Raw genomic sequence first — 22059 nt, forward strand, 5'->3', positions numbered from 1 at the left:
AAATTCATTTTTTTGGTCACTTCAAACCAGTGGCATTGTTAAGAATGGGTATTATATATCATAACAGACCAGAGCCTCTGATCCAGCATGAATGATACTAACGTGACAGTGTCTCATATATCTGAACAGAGGAGACTGAGGGGAGACTGAATTGAGATGTAAAGATTATGCGAGGCCTAGATAAAGTGGATAGGAAAGATCTATTTTCCTTAGCAGAGAGATCAATAACCAAGAGACATAAATATAATGTAACTGAGAGAAGGGTTATAGGGAAATAGAGGAGAATTTTTTTCAGCCAGATGGTGTTGGGGGTCTGGAACTCACCATCCCCATGTCTCCAGCGAATATCTAATTAAATATGGACATAGGTGGGCATAACTCACAGCCATTTGTAGAATTCACACATCACATTGTTTAAGGATGGGCCAGACTGCATGCCTCCATATTTCATACCAGATAAAAGGAAAGATTGAAACTCAATGGCCACTATCAATTTCTCTTGGTGTCACAATGGCCTCCTCTCACCCAAACTAGACTGGATGGGCCTCAGGAGCGTGAACCCGGTGTTCATATGATCAAAGCTGGTTTCAGGGACTGCACCCTTATTACCCCAGGACCCCGTGTTAATTCCAACAATTGTATGCTGAGGAAGAATGGGTCTGAAACTAGCATGTACCTTAAAATATTATATCTATGACAGCAAAGTAAAGTCACAGACTCTCCCAGTTCCTCCTAGACACTCAGAGTGAACTGGTTTATATCCTCTTGCAATGATTCCCCAATCCTTCCCCAAATGGGGACAGCTGTGCTTAATGACCAACTTTAAGCATACATTCTATTGCAACACAACTTCAACATTAACACCCAGCAGATCCATTCAGAATCATCAGGCGTCAGCCAGTCTGAGAACCACAATCTGAAACTAGCTACAAGTCATCAAGCAGCCAAAGTATTTAACCTGTTCCAGTTTCAAAGTTCACCTGAGAACAAACCGCCTATATATTTGACTAAAAGAAGCCTCATGATCTGTAGTGAACCCTTCATTTTACAAGATCCTCACTTCAACTTTAAATCATCAAATCCATTTAAGAAACCACAGGCCTGCGTTGTGGGAGACTGGAAATCGTAAATCAGATACCAAATTAACTGAAATATGTAAAGTGTACTATCTTTATCTATATCCAATTTTTGAGTGCCCATGCGTGCACGTGTGTGACCATGTGTATGCACGTGCTAGAGACCGAATGTGTTCCATTGCATTAATTTGGGATAATAAACAACCTACTTGATTTTAAGCTCACAAAAGCTTGCTGCTAAAAAAAGTAAATGCAATACACACTCCAAGGATAAGAAAAGGCTCCTCTTTCCAAACAAAACAAATTGATTATGGGCAGTAAGACAGCACATACATTCTGTGCATGATATATATCACCATTACCTTGGCACTGGCTGCTTTGCAGATAATATTCCAAAGTTGCCTTTGAGTCCTTCAGACATGTAGTGAGGCCCAACTCCCATTTCACAGTACACTGTAGGTAAGGCAGATGGCTTCCCCATCTCCTGTCCATTATTATACAAGCCAGTAACCAAGCGGATAAGGCGATATGTTGGGGCAAGGCCAAGAAGAAAATCATAAAAGACAACAAACCCTGCCCTGAAATCAAAAATATCAGTTATGAAACAGACAATTTATTTTTTACATATCAAATTCAAGAATAGTTTTGTAGCTAAAATATCCAACCTGTAGCAGAAGGGAGGCCATGCATTATATGTAAAGGTGTTATTTTCAAAATTCTGTTTAGTGATGTAAAATGTCATTTTTAAATGCCCCTAGTGCATTAACATCTGTTTCCAGTGTGCTTTTGAGTTGCCATGATTGCACTTAGAAATTGTCTTGTATTGCATAGTGTAAACTGTGTCATATAAACAGCGCAGTCATTTCTTTTCTAAAATTAAACATGAAAAGATCATTAACAAAAGCAGTTTGGGGCTTTTAAGTTGAATTTTTTTAAATCTCCACACATTCTGCAGCAAGGAATGGGAAGCGGCCTGTCATCTTCAAATAATTTGGATACTGGAGCCTCTGTGATAGATGGTATAATTTATGGCGTGCTGCAAAAGAAGTTTGATATAGGATGCATGTGGTGTAACCTTTAGCTGCATACGTGCATTTCAAGCACACACTAATCCAATGTTAATTTGATCTGGAGATGAACTAACACCATTTGGATCTTTTTATTGGATTTTTTCTTTCTTTAACTGTATGGGTAATCGTAGAACCCATCAAATGTAGTTCTTTGTCTACTTCTGCCCATGCCACTCTCACCTTGCTAGAAAATGGGTGCATGAGAAGTTGACACACATCTTCCCTTTCCCCCATCAAGCATTGGACTCAAATTAGAATGTTCCTGATGCCATGGCCAGTTCAATAACTTAAAAGATTTTCTGAGTGGGAAAGGAGAGGCAGAGAGATATAAAGGCTGAAGTTAGGCTGGGGTCTAAGCTGCAATGCATTCTGCAGCTACCCAAATCCAACGTCTTACCATAGCAACTTAATGAAAAATCATTGATGACAATTAGGCTTTTCCTTTCATGACTTCTTGCCCTGTCATGAGTCAGTGGACTCATATAGGGCAGGTGAAGTCCAGCAGAGCAGTTGGAGCTAAGCAAATCCCACCATGTAAGTGAGCTGAGAGGGGAAGAGGGAGGAGATTCTGAGGTTGCGCAAGGCACAGCAGAAAGGCTGATTAGTCTAAAAACTCATCAGTTGTCCATGTTTGCAAGGCAGATAAAGGAAAATAGAACAGAAAGGCCAGTAGAAAGTGGAGTGGAAATACAAGTCAGTTGATGCCCAGTATGGGAGCTGAGAGGACTGGTAGTTTGTCATCTGTCAACTATCAAGCTCACAACAAGCAAAGAAGAAAACACAGACCACTGGGGCATAGAGAGCTTTCAAAACATAAAAACTTAATCCACTGGTGGAAATGGCCATCAATTATTCACAAGGAAAATTAAAGTATACTTCTATGTTGGAACACAACATGGCCTACGGCTGAAAAATTAACTCTTAAGGGTAGGACATTGGTTAAAAATGGTGTGCTATGTACCAATTGGACACCACAGAAAGTACAAATAATTAAATCTGAGAGATGCAAGAATGTTGGTACTTACGCTGGGTCATAGGGTGCAGGTCCTAAAGCATCTGGAGGATCCAGTAAATGTTTGGCAATCATTGGTGTCTGAGGTCTGACGTGGTCCTATGAAACATTCAATCAGTGGGATTTGTTTAAAGTGTTCACACTTTTTGCAAATACTTTGACTTCAACATTGTGTGAAACGCTAGCAATGAGTTAATCCAACCAATTTGGATGCTTCAGTATTAACATTTTCAGGTTAGGTTTAGTATACATTTGATACTTGCAAACTTGTCTCTTTGTCAACACTGTGTGCCTTAATCCTAACCTTATTGTCTAGATTTTTAAAAAATTTCTATCACAGTAATCCTTAATGGTCTCTTAACAATACTGAACATGTCATGAACTGTGAGCAGTTTTGTGCTGTTTGCTCAGTTGGATGCAGGATATCAGCTGTTTGTGATCGAATTTTGTTTTGTAAGGTGAGATTTTTATCCCACCATTCTGGGTTGGGTGGAAACTAAGATTTGTGGTAAAAGTGGGTGGAAAGAATCAAGGTAAGGGATAAGTTACAAGGAAGAAAATACATAGTAACTATGTTTTTTTTTAAGCTTCTTTTTTGAGAGAGGATGGTAAATCACAATCATTCATACGCTTTTACAAAAATGTCCACAAATTATGTGCCTCTTTACGCTATGGATTATGATTTAATTTTGTAAAATAACAGAACTCAAAGGATTAACAACACCAGGACCAATGTGCAAATAGCGTGAATGTTTAGTGAAAATAATGAAAATTTCCATATACTTATTCCAAATGGTATATTCTGTGAATATCTGATCAACTCCCCAGTTATGAAAATAATTCTTATAAATATACTGCACAAATTTACTTAAATAATAGCTACTGATAAAATCTCTCTACTGGTTCCACCAAAATTATCAAAAAGGTAGGAAACCTTAAAACGCTTCAAGAAATTTCACAATTTTTTTTTAACCAGCAAAGCAAAGAGTTGCTCTTACCATGTGAGGCACCTGAATGTGTTGGTTCAGAGCTGGACGTGGGGGTGGGGGTGGAGGTGGAGGTGGAGGTGGGAGCAGATGTGGAGGTGATCTTAACCCTCTTCGCATTCGCATTCTGTTGGCTTCACTTTTCAGCATCTCAATTTCTCCTTGCAGGTCACTCACTTTGTTTATGTGTTCACGGTGCATCTCCTGCATTTCCTTTTCCAATTCTAAAGCAAAACAGAAGAAAACTTTATTTTTTTTTTATATAATCACTCAAATACAATATTCTGGCGAGTGAACTTTTCTATAACAATAACTTGAATTTTTACAGTGCTCCTCACACACATGAACATCTAAGTGGTGGACAAGGATCATGACACACAGGAGAGAAACAAAATTTGATCATTTTAGCTTGTTGGGGTGCTATATAAAGATCTATTAAAATAAAAACAATTTCCATCATTCTTTGCAAACTCCCCAACAATAAAACATGTTCTTATAAATAAACTGGATAGATTTGCTCAGTAACAGAAGTTATTGATCACTGACTCAGAAACACTAAACAGACAGGAGGGCTTAAACTTTTTCTCGAAATAAAATGCTTCTTTCCTATCACAACAATGAACAGTCCTCACTAATGAGAGGCATCCAAGTGTGGTGGTTCAGATCTAGCTGTGGTGGCAGTGGCAGAGTAAAACATTCAACATCTATGAATGTTAAAAAACTTACAAGACACCTCCTGAAACATAGTCCTAACATCCTGTTGTCACATTTTTGTCAAAGGTTTGTATCAGCATTTTCTATTATGAATTCCTATGCCCACATTTATAGTGGTAATATGTGTAAAATTGTCATGGTCTCTGGAATCTGTTGCTCAAAAGGGATTTGGAAGCATATTCAATAACTTGCAAAAGGGAAGTGGATATATATTTAAAAAGATAAAAATTGCAAGCTATTTGCAAGGAAGTAGGTTTAATTGGATAGCTCTTTCACTGAACTGGCACAGGACAATAAGCCAAGTTTCCTCCTTCTGTGATGTATAATTCTACAATTCCACTGTTCCACCTACAGTGAAGCTGCAGAGCATCAATTCTGTGTCCCCCAATTTCCCAGCCTGTAGTGCAGAGAAAGTCTGATACTTCAATCAACTCTCATTCTCAAATTGCTATTTAATATCAACAAATAATAATAATCGATTCCCTATGGTATTGCACATGGAGAGTTGAGTCTTGGTGCCAAGTGGAGTTAGAAGGCTTGGGATAACTGGACGAGGGCAGACAGATGTCATTGAGACACTATTTTAAAGTCAAGTATTCTGTCCATATTTTTATTTAACACTTCATGTACTAGATAGTCTTGGGTTCAGTTTCTTGCATAAACAAACCCAGTGTCCCCCATGATCAGGAGTATATCTTAATTGCCCAATATCTAGTCATACAACAACAGGCCAAAGAGATGAGAATAATCCTTTAATGTCACTAAAGGACATTAGTGAACCAGATGGGTTTTTAACAACAATTGACAATGGTTTCATGGTCATTAGAATTTTAATTCCAGATTTTTATTGAATTCAAATTTCACCATCTGCCGTGGTGGGATTCAAACCCAGGTCCCCAGAGCATTACTCTGGGTCTCTGGATTACTAGTCCAGTGATGATACCACTATGCCTTCACCTCCCCATATAGGGCTCCCTGAATTCTGAAACACTAGAATTATCTGCTGTGTCACATGCTGGTGCTTGGAGCCGATCAAGCCTTCTGCCTGAAATCATTTTGGGCCATAGAGTCTCTTCACACCTGGGGAGTCCTAGATCTTAAATTTGGTCAGCAACTTCTACAGTTGCCAGAACTAGACTGTTTGCATCAGCTTTATGCTGTTTCATCCTGATCCTGTTTTCCCTGAGTAGCTTGTCAATAGCCCTCGTGGCATCAGTTATTCTCTATTAACATGTCTAAGGACATGGAGTGTATACGGGGATGGTTTTCTGGACCAATACATTGAGGAACCAACTAGAGAGAATCCTGGACTGGGTATTGTGTAACAAGAAAGGAATAATTGGCAATCTAGTTGTGTGAGGCCCCTTGGGAATGAGTGACCATAATATGATAGAATTCTTCATCAAGATGGAGAGTGACGTAGTTGATTCTCAGACTAGGGTCCTGAATCTTAATAAAGAAAACTACGATGGTATGAGGCGCTGGGTGGCTACGATGGATTGGGAAATGTTACTTAAAGGGATGACGGTGGATAGGCAATGGCAAACATTCAAAGAGTGCATGGGTGAACTGCAATAATTGTTTAATCCTGTCTGACGAAATGTAAAACAGGAAAGGTGGCCAAACCATGGCTTACAAGGGAAATTAGAGGTAGTATTAGATCCAAGGAAGAGGCATACAAATTGGCTAGAAAAAAACAACGGACCTGAGGATTGGGAGCAGTTTAGAATTCAGCAAAGGAGGACCAAGGGATTGATTAAGAAGGGGAAAATAGAGTACGAGAGTAAGCTTGCGGGGAACATAAAAACAGACTGTAAAAGTTTCTATAGGTAAGTGAAGAGAAAAAGATTGGTGAAGAGAAATGTAGGTTCCTTACAGTCAGAAACAGGGGAATTTATAATGGGGAACAAAGAAATGGCTGACCAACTAAATAACATACTTTGGTAAAAGCAAAACACTGCAGATGCTGGAAATCTAGAACAAAAACAAAAATACCTGGAAAAACTCAGCAGGTCTGACAGCATCCGCGGAGAGAAACACAGTTAACATTTCGAGTCCAAATGACTCTTCATCAGAACTAAGGTAAAATAGAAGAGAGGTGAAATATAAGCTGGTTTGGGGGGTGTGTGTGGGATAGGTGGAGCTGGATAGAGGGCCAGTGATAGGTGGAGATTGCCAAAAAGATGTCATGGACAAAAGAACAAAGAGGTGTTGACGGTGGTGATATTATCTAAGGAATGTGCTAAAGGGGACATTAAGGGTAGAAAGCAGGACGAGCAAGGTACAGATAGCCCTAGTGGGGGTGGGGTGGGGTGGGGGGCAGAATCAAAATAGGCTAAAAGGTAGAGATAAAACAATGGATGGAAATAAATTTACTTTGGTTCTGTCTTCACAAAGCAGGACACAAATAACATGCCAGAAATGTTGGGGAACACAGGGTTTAGTGAGAGGGAGGAACTGAAAGAAATCAGAAGTAGTAGGGAAATGGTGTTGGGGAAATTGATGGGATTGAAGGCCGATAAATCCCCAGGGCCTGATAATCTACATCCCAGGGTACTTAAGGAAGTGGCCCTAGAAATAGTGGATGCATTGGTGGTCATCTTTCAAGATTCTATAGACTCTGGAACAGTTCCTACAGATTGGAGGGTAGCTAATGTAACCCCACTATTTAAAAAGGGAGGTAGAGAGAAAATGGAATTATAGACCAGTCAGCCTGATGTCAGTAGTGGGGAAAATTCTAGAGTCCATTATAAAAGATTTAATAGCTGAGCACGTGGAAAACAGTGGCAGAATCAGACAGAGTCAGCATGGATTTACGAAAGGGAAATCATGCTTCACAAATCTACTGGAATTTTTCGAGGATGTAACTAGTAGAGTTGATGAGGGGGAGCCAGTGGATGTGGCTTATTTGGACTTTCAGAAGGCTTTCGACAAAGTCCCACATAAGAGATTGGCGTGTAAAATTAAAGCGCATAGGATTGGGGGTAGTGTATTGAGATGGAGAGAAAACTGGGTGGCAGTCAGGAAACAAAGAGATGGAATAAATGGGTCTTTTTCCAAATGGCAGGCAGTGACTAGTGGGGTACCGCAGGGATCGGTGCTGGGACCCCGGCTATTCACAATATATATTAATGATTTAGCTGAGGGAACTAAATGTAATATGTCAAACTTTGCAGATGACACAAAGCTGGGTGGGAGGGTGAGCTGTGAGGAGGATGCAGAGATGCTTCAGTGTGATTTGGACAAGCTGAATGAGTGGGCAAATGCATGGCAGATGCAGTATAATGTGGATAAATGTGAGGTTATCCACTTTGGTAGCAAAAACAGGAAGGCAGATTATTGTCTGAATGGCTATAAATTGAGAGAGGGGAATGTGCAACAAGACCTGGGTGTCCTCGTACACCAGTCGCTGAAGGTAAGCATGCAGGTGCAGCAGGCGGTAAAGAAGGCAAATGGTATGTTGGCCTTAATAGCTAGGGGATTCGAGTACAGGAACAGGGATGTCTTGCTGCAATTGTACAGGGCCTTGGTGAGACCACACCTGGAATATTGGGTGCAGTTTTGGTCTCCTTATCTGAGGAAGGATGTTCTTGCTATAGAGGGAATGCAGCGAAGGTTTACCAGACTGATTCCTGAGATGGCGGGATTGACCTATGAGGAGAGATTTAGTCAGTTAGGATTATATTCGCTGGAGTTCAGAAGAACGAGGGGGGATCTCATAGAAACCAATAAAATTCTAATAGGACCAGACAGGGTAGATGCAGGAAGGATGTTACTGATGGTGGGGGAGTCCAGAACCAGGGGTCACAGTCTGAGGATACGGGGTAGACAATTTAGGACTGAGATGAGGAGAAATTTCTTCACCCAGAGAGTGGTGAACCTGTGGAAATCGCTACCACAGAAAGTAGTTGACGCCAAAACATTGTATGTTTTCAAGAAGGAGTTGGATTTGGCTCTTGGGTTGAAAGGGATCAAAGGATATGGGGAGAAAGTGGGAGCAGGCTATTCCAGCATGATGCCACCACCAAACACATCTTCCCTTCACCCCCAGGGATCGTTCCCTCGGGGGCACCCTGGTCCACTCCTCCATCACCCCCTACACCTCATCCCCCTCCAATGGCACCTTCCCATGCAACCGCAGAAGGTGCAACACCTGCCCCTTTACTTACCCCTCCTCACCATCCAAGGGCCCAAACACTCCTTTCAAGTGAAGCAGTGCTTCACTTGCACTTCCCTCAATTTAGCCCATTGCATTCGCTGCTCCCAATGCGGTCTCCTCTACATTGGAGAGACCAAACGTAGACTGGGTGACCGCTTTGCAGAACACCTTCCATCTGTCCGCAAGCATGACCCAGACCTCCCTGTCGCTTGCCATTTCAACACTCCACCCTGCTCTCATGCCCACATGTCCGTCCTTGGCCTGCTGCAATGTTCCACTGAAGCTCAACGCAAACTGGAGGAACTGCACCTCATCTTCCGATTAAGCACTTTGCAGCCTTCCGGACTTAACATTGAGTTCAACAACTTCAGATCATGAACTCTCTCCTCCATCCCCACCCCCTTTTTGGTCCCCTTTTTTCTAATAATTATTATATTTTTCAATATATATATTTTTCTATTCCCACGTATTTCTATTATTATTTATTTCCATCCATTGTTTTATCTCCACCTTTTAGCTGATTTCGATCCCCTCCCCCCACCCCACCCCCACTAGGGCCAACTGTCACTTGCTCATCCTGCTTTCTACCCTTAATGTCACCATTAGCACATCCTTTAGTTAATATCACCACCATCAACACCCCTTTGACCTTTTATTTATGACATCTTTGGCAATCTCCCCTTAGCCTCCACCTATCACTGCCCTCTATCCAGCCTCATCCAGTCCAATCCTCCTTAAACAGCTTATATTTCACCACATTTCTATTTCTCTTTAGTTCTGATGAAGAGTCATACGGACTTGAAATGTTAACTCTGTCTTCCTCTCCACAGATGCTGTCAGACCTGCTGAGTTTTTCCAGCAATTTTTGTTTTTGTTTTAGATTTCCAGCATCCGCTGTATTTTGCTTTTATTTTATTGAGTTGGATGATCAGCCATGATCATAATGAATGGCGGAGCAAGCTCGAAGGGCCAAATAGCCTACTCCTGCTCCTATTTTCTATGTATGTTTCTATGACCTGCATGAATAAATGACCAATTATCTACGTAACCAAATATTCCACCCAAACTCTGGAAATAGATACTTCTGCAGTCATTCACAATTTCCAAATGTGGGATACTTTGTCCTTTACTCAAGCTTGGTCCTTTACTGGACTGTTGTGCACTCTTGTGAAAGAATAGCAAGGGTCTTGCAACCTCCTTATGTGTATTCCATTCACTTTGGGTATATACCATTCACCATGGCCAGGTGATGATATGGAGTTAACCTTTGATATCTTCATAACTGGTGACCTCGTATTTTGGGTGGCTACATTCTGGAGAGTATGATCCAGAAATGCCTCACTTCTCTGATACAGAGACTTGTGGGCAATTGGCTGCTTAAACACAGAGGCCCTTTGCCTCAGAGACTCAATTTTCCAACAAATAATGCAAATGTGCACCTTGAATAGACTGAGGCTCCATGATTGGTCCACATTTCACACGCCACGCACATTGAAAGTCTCCTGCACTGCCATTCCTCTGTGTCTAACTTAAAAATGTAGATAGTGTTAGCTTTAAATTTCATTAACGCCAAATTCTCTCAAACTACCCTTACTCACATCACACATGTATTAATTTTAGACAAGAAACTAATGACAACTGCACCTTGAAGCAAACTCTCTTTGAGACTAAACTCCACATTTTCTGACCCTTTCACATTTCATTCATTGCTCAAGGTTGAAACAGGGATTAATTGCTTCATGAATTACATTGCTTAAAAGATGTGCCTCTGAGGTATTCTTTTGTCCAATACAAGATTCATTCTTCATATAGTCTATTTTAAGTGAAATATAATTAAGGTTAATGTCAGTACACTGTGATCTCTTTAAGCAATAATGTTTATTATGTGAATTCCAGACACCAGCATTTTGTGTTCTGGAATCCTCTTCCTCCAAACAAATTTCAAGGCCAGATGACCTGCATAGCAGTGTAGCAGATGGTAACTGGTTGAGTCATGAATATCAGCAAGACTTTGCATTAGATTAGTCGATCTGACCCCTTGGTACTTTTATTTTTGTATTCTGAAGCCCATTTAAAAGAACATCCATTGTACAAACTTCTGTTTCCAAATGTATTGATTTCTTATTTTTGTCCCCCCCCCACCCCCACTATTAACTTGCAACAAAAGCAAGGTTCTGATACCATCCCTGCACCAGTAACATTTTTACATGAACAATCAGAGTAGAGTTCCGTGAACACCTTGGGTTTTATCAAGCAACAATATTTTTATATAGTGCCTTCAATGTAGAAAAATATCTCGAGGTGAATCTTGGAGGCATAAAAAAAGATTGAAAGAGCCAAAGTAGGAGACATTAAATCAGATGACTAAAACCTTGGTCAAAGAACTGGGTTTTAAGGAGGGTCCGGAAGAAGGAAGAAGATGGAGTTTAGGGAGAGAATCCCAAAGCATGGAGTATAATAGGCAGTAAATGAAGGGGGGTGGGGGAGTTGCACAAGAGGCTAGAATCAGAGGAATGGAGAGTGTAATGAAGGTTGTAGCACAGTAAGAGGTTACTGAGATAAGCTGTGAAAATGCTCCGCTTGGTAAAACTTGGAAGACACTCAGCAGAGGTAAGTATAAAATTATGTTTGTGAGGCTCAATGGAGCTGGAGTGCTCCTTTTGGACTCACAAAGAAAGTTTGGACTGTTGCAACTCTAGAAACTGGCAGGAGAGGCATATAGGGTTTATTCAAATGCATTCATGTATGTGACCATGGCAAGAGTAGGAAGCAGAGGAGCACTAATGAACTGGGGTAAGGATCAAGATGGCAAGTACCTGAGGAGAAAAGAAATATGCCATGGCTAGATGACAAGGGGAGGGGGGGTAGAGAGAAGGACAAAAAAAGGCCAAAAGAAAAAGAAAGGGAGATTGTTTGCATGTAAAACAAATCTCGTTTATGATTGGCTTCATCCGAGTAGTACGCTAATCAGTTTGTCATCCGGAAGACAGGGAAAATAGACATGAATGTGAGAAATCACGGAATGCGGTAAGTAGAATGAGGGGTCTTATTGCTAATAACATAGAATGCAATTTACCTTAAAGGAAGGGACAGGAAAACACTTTGCAGAGTTTCTCCTTATGCGATTAAATGGATACAGAGGGCTATACATGGCCTGTAGAAAGACCCGTGTTCATGGATTGAATGGTCTTCTCGCAACCCATGCTTCCTTAAGTAATTAATATTTTTCTTCATATTGAATGAAATATCTTATTAACAACAGACAACTTTTCCTATTCAAATTATATTTTTATTAAATGTTTCTAAAATTACAATCATTAGTAACATATAGGATTTGGTTTTTCCATTCTTTATTTCAGATTTACCAACAAGATTTAAGGAATGAAAATGACAGTAAATGAAATTGCAACATTTTAAATGGACACAACTCAAAGTACAGCACATACACAATTAACAAGTGGGAGTTCTAACGTTAAGACCAGTGCATTAAAACTCAGTAACTGCACATCTTTCAATTCAGCATCACTGTTCAATTATAGGTTTTGTTTTCTTGCACAGCATTTGACTGGAAAGATTCCTTTAAAAAAGTACACAGGTGCAACTATACTTTAGCAATGTCAAAGTTTAGCGATTACTTAATCAGGTCTGCAATTATCTAAACAGTAGGCTGTTCATCTATAAGTACTCATTAACATTATGTTAAATTATTTTTGTAGTGGATAACCATGTGCATGAGGCTCATTTCTGAAAGTCCAAGACCTACCATCATCAGGGTTCCTCCTTCCTCGCTGAAGCTTTAGTTTCAAAATTTCATCTTCCAGGCGCCGGTTCTCGAGTTCCACAGCTAGGAGTTCAGCATCCAGTGATTTGTGTGGTGACTCATGCTCTGTAATGTGCAATGAATGTAACAGATCTCAGTTAGACATTTGTATTTTATCTCTTTGGCAACAAGTATTTCTTCTTCAAGAACAGTCATTTTCTCTAAAATAAAACAAACAAAACAAATTTGACACTGATTTCTACGCACTTTTCTTTTTCTCCTTTGGTGGTCGTGTAGACTTTTCCAGATGTTGAGCCTCTGCCTGAAGGCCATGTATCTGTGCCAGAATAGCAGGATCATTGCCACCACTCTGAAGGTAGACTAGTTTCAGTGCACTGGGAAGAAATCATGATGTGGAAATATAGATTTTACTTTACTGTAGTGTGTTAAGCCTCCAGCTTTAATATTCCTTAAATGCCTCTACTGCATTTGCAACAAGAAAGCAATCCTCTGAAAAGTCAGGCCCTGTATATTTTGCCACCATTAAGCCCAGTAAAAGGTATACACCCAGAACAACATCATTTGCCTTTTTTCATTTCAGCAGCTGACTGAGCTGCTATATATTTCCAGCATTTTCTGTTTTTATTAAAAGATAATATTAGTAGAATTCTGAAATTTTACAGAGCAGGACACAGCAATTGAGCCCATCACTCCAGTGCCATCTCTTTCAAAGCTCATTGATTTAGTTCCATTCCCCGCTCTTCTTCCAAACCCTTTTACATTTTTCTTCTTCAAATATTTATCTACTATGTATGGTAGGGAATTTCATGTTCGAATAAATCACTGTCAAAAAATATTCCTCTAATTTTTCTGTTCTTTGACCTTCCACTAGTAGTTAGTAAGCAATGAAATGTTATTCAGTTGGTGCTTTGGGTGCTAAGTTCATTAACTAACTGTCCTTTCATCTCCTTCGTCCTTTTCTGCCGGCAATGTGAAAGTAAGTTTTCATTACTTAGCTCCAAGTTAACAGTAATCTACATTCACTACGTCATCAATTAGGGCTAAATTTTAAGCCAATGCTTCTGCAACCTGGTGAAACATCAAACCAGCCTGGTCCAAAGAGTTTCATTACTCACTTGGAAGTTTTAAATTTGCTATTAGTGTTTTGTTGCAAAGCGAAACAGGAAAATGAACTGGACAGGATAAGTGGTCATCTGCAATTTAGGTATCTAACAATTTGAGACATTTGTCAACAATAACACTGAAGCAAGATTTTTCTCTCACTTTCTGCTGGCTCTGAATGGACCTGGGACAGTCGGGAAGCTATTATACTAGCTCCTTACCAATGGACACCCTATCTGGAAATTTGAGCTGGAGCTGATGTGACCAATAAATAAATTGGAACATTCCAAGAGTGTGGTGATGGTCGGATGATATCATAAATCATCTTTTTCTATCATTACTACTATAATATCATTGAACAGCAGCATGTTATATCTCTGACGTTTGGCCTTGCTATGGTGAGATGAAGGGAGTTTAAAAATTACTCCCGCACAGCACAAATCTTCAAATTATTTTAAAAGTTGGCACTTCTTTTCAGTTGCCTGATAGACGGCCAGTCCCACTCCACTGCTGGGGCACTTAAGGGCTGAAGTTCTCACTTCCTTTCACCTTCCGCACCACCCCAGAAGTTGGAAATCCTGCTGGGAACCTGCCCATAAAGCATAAATTTGATTGAACCTGAGAAACTTGCCAGAACCCTGGGAAGGAGGTTGAGTAGGTGCAAAGTTCACCAAACTGACTTTCCATCCATTTGGACAATCATAGGAATATAGAAACAGAAGTAGACAATTCAGCCCATTCTAATTAAGTTCACTCATTCATCTGAAGGACCTTTAATTATTGACACAAGTTGCTTAAAATTTATATAGCTCAATATTAAGTCTAGACTTACTACTATGAATGGAATTTTGGACACTTTTTTCTTAAAGTTGCACAGGTAAGAATGGTGAATCAACTATTTCAAGGATTCAAAATTCTTAAGAATGATAGTTACTTCTAGTTAACTTTAAAAAAAGTTAGAGACTGAGGTCTTCAAAATGCTGACAGGCACATGTGATAATACAAGTAGATTAAACTAGCCAAAAGGTGAAAGCACAAACTGCTACTTTAAGATTAGAAATTGCAGGATTTATCGCAATTCTGATCAATACTTCTGATCAGATGTGATGTTAAATCATAACTCAAGCTATGACTTAAAAAAAAGTCATTCAAAGAATGGCTAGGTGAAACACATGCAAAAATGTATAATAGAAATCTGAATTAGATTCAGGATGGACACAATTTGGTCCTTTACCAGTGGGTGATGGCATTCTATTTATATTTTAAAAATATGTTCTGCTCACCCTATTTCAGTGGATAGGCTGTCACCACCAGCAAACGATACAAAAGTAAGTGGCATTTTCTCTTCCCTTTTCACTGCAGGAGAATTGTCTGTAACTTTGACTGCATCCTGTTTGACACTGGGATAAGGACACACAAGTCAGTAGAATTATATAGAATCTACAACACAGAATTGTAATGCGTTGTATTCTTGTCAAAATAATGATGGTTCGACTGATAAACTCAGCAATCAAATTACATAGCATAAACCTCCCTTGCCTGAAATATGAAATTTTACATTTTCAGCTTCCTACTCATCTTTTTCCCAACCAAACATCTTAACAGCTATGGTGCTAGGCTACTCAGAGTTTCAGAGTCTGGATGTAGCCATGACTGGCTTTCTAACTTAACTCCTAATGTAGAAAATGAAATCTGGCTATCAAACTAGGTTATCAGGAAAAATATCTGAAATCCACAAAATGACCACAAAATTACATTATAAGCCATTGATCCAAAACACAGGAAATATTTTTGCTGACAGCTGTATTAAAAATACTGAAAGAAATTTTCTCTTTTTGAAAATCAGCTGGGGATTACAATTATCTGAGTCATTAGGCTGCATTATAAAGCAATCACAATACTTCTGTATAGCAATGTGAAGCAAGTTGTCACCTTCTAATGCTGTACACTTATCAATGTAATTGGGTCACAATGAAGTTGCAGCATTCGCATGTGCTGAGGCTGTGCATCGGGTGCGACAGTATTTATTCTGGCACAACACAAAGTGGCATTCCAACACTAATGTGATAAAATCTCTGATACAAGTATATCTTCCAGCTTCAGCTTGTTGTCATTGGATCAATTTGTAAATGTAATTTGTTGTTGCTTTAATTTTCAGATGTAAAAACTACTAAGCTGTAGTCAAACAGTTGCATTCAAAGTCACACTAGCGCATGGAATATTTGCAAAGTACTATACACAAAGGAGACACGCAAAATTCTAAAATCAACATTGAGTTACGGGAGCAGGATGTTACAGCGCTGTGACAACTAATCATTGATGTGTACCAGTTAGCTTAAAAAAATTCAACCAATTAATCGATGAGGGAAACAGAATAAAAAGTTCATATTTTAGTTATATATGCTGCCCTTCCCGCTGACAACCAAGGTATGGTTACATTTTCATGGGTATAGTGGCATTGTAGTTAACTTGCGAGATTAGTACTAAAGATGCCTAGACTAATGAATCAGATACATGATTTCAAATCCCACCCAGGGCAGCTGGGGAATTTAAATTCAATTAAATAAATTGGGAATAAAAAGCTAGTATCAGTAAAGATGGCCTTAAAAATACTGGATTGTTGTAAAAACCCACCTGGTTCATTAATGCCTTTTAGAGGAGGGAATCTGCTGTCCTAACCTGGTCTGACCCATAATGTGACTCCAGACGCACAACACTGTGGTTTGACTTTTAACTGTCCTGTGAAATGGCCTAACAATCCACTCAAGGGCAACAAATGCTGACATGTCACTCCACATCCTATGAATGAAAATATAAAGCCCTCCAGAGAGCATTCTTTTAAGTTTACATTGTGGTGTCTTCTGGTCGGTTTGTTACAAATGTCCCACTCTTCTATTTGTTTTGTATATTTGTATACGTACATGGATTCCATCTGCAGCAGTTCGATTTTCTCTTGGAGTGCACTTAAGGCACATTGATTCTTCTCCTCTTGTGCCTTAAGTTCCAGCAGCATCTGCTCAATATGGGCTGTGAAATGCTCTTTGGACGAAAGCTCCTCTAGACGCTGACGAATTTCTTATAAAAAATAATGAAGTCCAATGATCCTTAAAATTTTGAATGGCTGTCTAAAAACATGGAACAATCCATCCCAGACATCATCAGTAAACTGCATTTTAGCCCCAAAGTTGCAAGACTCTGTTCTTGATGCAGGGCCTTATTTACTAGTTGCAAAAATTGGAGAATCAGGCCAGACATGAACAGGCTTAATTCACTGTACTCCATGTTTTTTTAAACTATTAAAATCAGCAGTCCTGTAAATTGGATGTTCTGACCACCAGGCCCTATTCTCCATTCCACGTTTCTGTTGAATAAAACTCTGCACCAGGAACAGAATCTCTGCTTTGGAAATGATGGCCCTGATATTCATGGAGAGGAGGAGAGAGGCTGAAAATGGTGGACGGTGCAGAGGTTAAATCAAACTTAACAGCTGAACTTCCATCAGTTTTTGGATCTGTTGCCCACCTGGAAGCAACCCGGTTGCCTGCCAACTTTGGACATGGTACAGGGGAGGAACATCAGGGCTGGGTGTGGAGCAGTGAGGTAGAGAGAGCACTGAGGCTGGAGGTACACTGCAGGGAGGCCAGTGATTAAAGCAGGGGAGGCCAAAGGCCTCTTTGTTCCTCCTGACACACAAAGAGAGGAGGCAAAGTCACTTAAACTTGTGGAGCTGGCAGCTCCCATCTCCTTTTCAATGTAGCAGCAGGTAATTGCAAATCAGGTGCCCAACTGCACTTAGTTAATCAAGTGTCCTATCTATACCCATGATAGGAAAGTCAGATGCCACAAAACTCGCTGCTTTAAAAACAGCATGAGTGAGTGCACAACATTTTAAACCACAGCTGTTCCCCACCCTCAAGGCCCTCTCACACCATGGTACTATTGTGGCCTGGATGTCTATACATTATTGGCATTACATTGAGTACCTGTGGTGCATGTATACATACATGAGAGAAGGGGTTCGCATAAATGAGGGAAAAGGGAATAAAGAGATACTGGGGCAGTGTCAGAAGATATAATTAGAGTGATAGGAGGCTCTTGGAGTCTAAACACCAACATAGATCAGTTGGGCTGAATAGTCTGTCTCTGTTAAAATAAAAGCAAAATACTGCGGATGCTGGAAATCTGAAACAAAAACAAAAATACCTGGAAAAACTCAGCAGGTCTGACAGCATCTGCGGAGAGGAACACAGTTAACGTTTCGAGTCCGGAAGACTCTTCATCAGAACTAAAGAAATATAGAAATGTGGTGAAATATAAACTGGTAGAGGGGGTTGGGACAGGTAGAGATGGATAGAGGATCAGTAATAGGTGGAGGCAAAGAAGAGATTGCCAAAGATGTCATAGATAAAAGGACAAAGGGGTGTTGACGGTGGTGATATTATCTAAAGAATGTGCTAATGGTGACATTAAGGGTAGAAAATAGGACAAACAAGTGGCAGATGGCCCTAGCGAGGGTGGGATCGGGGGGAAGGGATCGAAATGGGCTAAAAGGTGGAGATAAAACGTTAGATTTAAAAATAGGTGGGAAAAGAAAAATATATTTTAAAAATATAAATTATTGGAAAAAAGGGGGATCGGAAAGGGGGTGGGGTTGGAGGAGAGAGTTCATGATCTGAAATTGTTGAACTCAATATTAAGTCCGGAAGGCTATAGAGTGCCTAGTCAGAAAATGAGGTGCTGTTCCTCCAGTTTGCATTGAGCTTCGCTGGAACAATGCACATTGCAGCAGGCCAAGGACGGACATGTGGGCTTGAGAGCAGGGTGGTGTGTTGAAAAGGCAAGCGACAGGGAGGTCTGGATCATGCTTGTGGACAGACAGAAGGTGTTCCACAAAGCGGTCACCCAGTCTGCATTTGGTCTCTCCAATGTAGAGGAGACCACATTGGGAGCAGCGAATGCAGTAGACTAAATTGAGGGAAGTGCAAGTGAAGTGCTGCTTCACTTGAAAGGAGTGTTTGGGCCCTTGGACAATGAGGAGGGGGGAAGTAAAGGGGCAGGTGTAACACCTTCTGCAGTTACATGGGAAGGTGCCGTGGGAGGGGGTTGAGGTGTAGGGGGTGATGGAGGAGTGGACCGGAGGGAACAATCCCTGCGGAATGCCGCCGGGGCGGGGGGTGGTGAAGGGAAGATGCTGGAGTTGGCAGAAACGGCGGAGGATGATCCTTTGAATGCGGAGGCTGGTGGGTGATAAGTGAAGACAAGGGGGACCCTATCATGGTTTTGGGACTGACACTTCCCTCCCTTTCCTTGACCTCTCTGTCTCAATTTCTGATGATAGACTGTCCACCAATATTCATTACAAGCCTACCGACTCCCACAACTACCTCGACTACAGCTCCTCACACCCCGCTTCCTGTAAGGACTCCATCCCATTCTCTCAGTTCCTTCGCCTCCGTCGCATCTGTTCTGATGATGCCACTTTCCAAAACAGTTCCTCTGACATGTCTTCCTTCTTCCTAAACCGAGGTTTTCCACCCACTCTCCACAGATGCTGTCAGACCTGCTGAGCTTTCCAGCTATTTTTGTTTTTGTTGTAATCTGTCTCTGTGTTGTAGATCTATGTAATATGTGTATGTCTAATGCATTAATATTTCTTTCAGATTTTAACTTCAACCACAGGTAGTCCTAAGGGAGAGGAAGGTGTGAGGGCAGATGCGCAGGAGATGGGCCGGACACGGTTGAGGGCCCTGTCAACCACTGTGGGTGGAAAACCTCGGTTAAGAAAGAAGGAAGACATGTCAGAGGAACTGTTTTGGAAAGTGGCATCATCAGAACAGATGCGACAGAGGCGAAGGAACTGAGAGAATGGGATGGAGTCCTTACAGGAAACGGGGTGTGAGGAGCTGTAGTCGAGGTAGCTGTGAGTCGGTAGGCTTGTAATGAATATTGGTGGACAGTCTATCACCAGAAATTGAGACAGAGAGGTCAAGGAAGGGAAGGAAGTGTCAGTGATGGACCATGTGAAAATGATGGAGGGGTGGAAATTGGAAGCAAAATTAATAAATTTTTCCAGGTCCAAACGAGAGCATGAAGCCGCACCGAAGTAATCATCGATGTACTGGAGAAAGAGTTGTGGGAGGGGGCCGGAGTAGGACTGGAACAAGGAATGTTCCACATACCCCATAGAGAGGCAGGCATAACTGGGGCCCATGCGGGTACCCATAGCCACACCTTTTATTTGGAGGAAGTGAGACGAGTTTAAGAAGAAATTGTTCAGTGAGAGAACAAGTTCAGCCAGACGGAGGAGAGTAGTGGTGGATGGGGATTTCTATCATTTTATCTCCATCTTTTAGCCCATTTCGATCCCTCCCTCCCCCCACCCCACCCCCACTAGGGCCATCTGCTACTTGTTTGCCCTGCTTTCTACCCTTAATGTCACCATTAGCACATTCCTTAGATAATAACACCGGCCTCAACACCCCTTTGTCCTTTTGTCTACGACATCTTTGGCAATCTCTTCTTTGCCTCCACCTATCACTGGCCCTCTATCCATCTCTACCTGTCCCACCCCCCTCTACCAGTTTATATTTCACCACATTTCTGTATTTCTTTAGTTCTGATGAAGAGTCAACTGGACTCGAAACGTTAACTGTGTTCCTCTCCGCAGATGCGGTCAGACCTGCTGAGCTTTCCAGCTATTTTTGTTTTTGTTGTATTCTGTCTCTGTGTTGTAGATCTATGTAATATGTGTATGTCTAATGCATTAATATTTCTTTCAGATTTTAACTTCAACCACAGGCAGTCCTCAACGAATGGCACTTACAATGTTTATAAATTGACACCCTGTTTCGATGTTACAATGTCAGTTTTGACTTTACAATACCATACAAGCCCCAAAAGCAAGTCAGTTTCTGGCAGAGGTCTAAATGCACTGGGACGAATGTTTAAAACCTGCAGGGAATGAGGTCGTGATTTGTCAATGAAAATGTGGCCTTGCCCTGCTGACAGCTCTCCCATTGATTGCAATGGGAATCTGGAGCCTGCAGTCTGACGCCAATCATCTCGGAACGCCGCATCTGACTGGTTCCGTGCAACCTATTGGCCCTAGCTGGGCCCAAGCGTTGTCCAATGCTGCCAAAGCCGAGTCGGCCGGATCTTGGGCAGCCGTTCATGAGAGGTCTGAATTCACCAAGTCGGAGTAGTAAAACATACAGGGATGGAGGTCGCCCTTTGTGGGAACGATGCTCCCCAGGGTCAGGGAGATGGATTCCCGTTCATAAAAACATTCAGAGAATAAGCCCAGAAAGACCTCATCACCCTATAAAAATCCCAAAAACAGGGTAAAATGTGTGAAATCATTAACAAAAATATCAAACATAAACTGCTGAGACAAAGTCGGAAAGGAGAAATGGTAACTAGTAAATTGGGTATCGGGCCTTAGTTCATGAACCAATCCCTCATTTATAAAATGTTCCGATGGGAAAAACGGTTCCAACTTATGACGTTTCGACTTACAACGCGGTTTTCAGGAACCAGTTGTGTCATAAGTCCGAGGACTGCCTGTACTTGATTTTCAACATTAGCAGGAGGAACCCCGGTGTCATCCCGGTCCATTTAAATATCGAGGAAGGCGGGCTGACATCAAAATCAGCTGTCCGCACGCCAACCTGTCAATGGCCAATTAAGGCCACTAACAGGATAATTATGGTAGTTAAAGGCCCTGCCCATCCAACCTCAAGGTTGGCGGGCAGGCCAGGAGCCCCAGTGGGCAATAGAAAAAACATAAAACCTCATCCACTGGCGGGATGAGGTTTCATGTCCGCTTTAAAAATGTTTAATAAATTTTATGTGATATTTATTAACATGTCGCATCTCATGTGACATTGTCACATGAGGGGGACATGTTAATAATTTTTTGTTCTATTTTTTAAGTTTGTAAAACTTTCACTGATCTCCCTGAGACAGCACTTATCTGCATGCACGAAGGAACGCACTTTGACAGATGGGAATCCCTCCCCTCCCGCACAGGAAGCGCATAGCGCTTCCTGTCGGGCAGCCTGACCACTTAAAATGGCGGCGGGGCCCACTTCGGCAGCAGAGTTCGGCTGCCCGCCCACCAACCTAGAGCAAAATTCTGCCCTGAATATGACATTTTAACCA

At 41.2% G+C, this 22059-nt stretch overlaps 1 protein-coding gene across 1 annotated transcript in view; it reads right to left on the reverse strand.

Annotated features, from left to right (window-relative positions):
- ccdc17 (coiled-coil domain containing 17) overlaps nucleotides 1-22059 on the reverse strand; it is a 73119-nt gene that overhangs the window by 24929 nt on the left and 26131 nt on the right. Inside the window, exons 4-10 of the mRNA XM_078561907.1 lie at nucleotides 16821-16974; nucleotides 15183-15299; nucleotides 13045-13172; nucleotides 12733-12903; nucleotides 4157-4368; nucleotides 3172-3257; nucleotides 1439-1654 (exon numbers count right to left, since the gene is read on the reverse strand). Of these exons, the coding sequence (XP_078418033.1) occupies nucleotides 1439-1654; nucleotides 3172-3257; nucleotides 4157-4368; nucleotides 12733-12903; nucleotides 13045-13172; nucleotides 15183-15299; nucleotides 16821-16974 (1084 nt within the window). The remainder of the gene's footprint in view (nucleotides 1-1438; nucleotides 1655-3171; nucleotides 3258-4156; nucleotides 4369-12732; nucleotides 12904-13044; nucleotides 13173-15182; nucleotides 15300-16820; nucleotides 16975-22059) is intronic.

Source organism: Cetorhinus maximus, chromosome 17 (assembly GCF_964194155.1).
Source record: "Cetorhinus maximus chromosome 17, sCetMax3.hap1.1, whole genome shotgun sequence".
Classification (NCBI taxonomy): domain Eukaryota; kingdom Metazoa; phylum Chordata; class Chondrichthyes; order Lamniformes; family Cetorhinidae; genus Cetorhinus; species Cetorhinus maximus.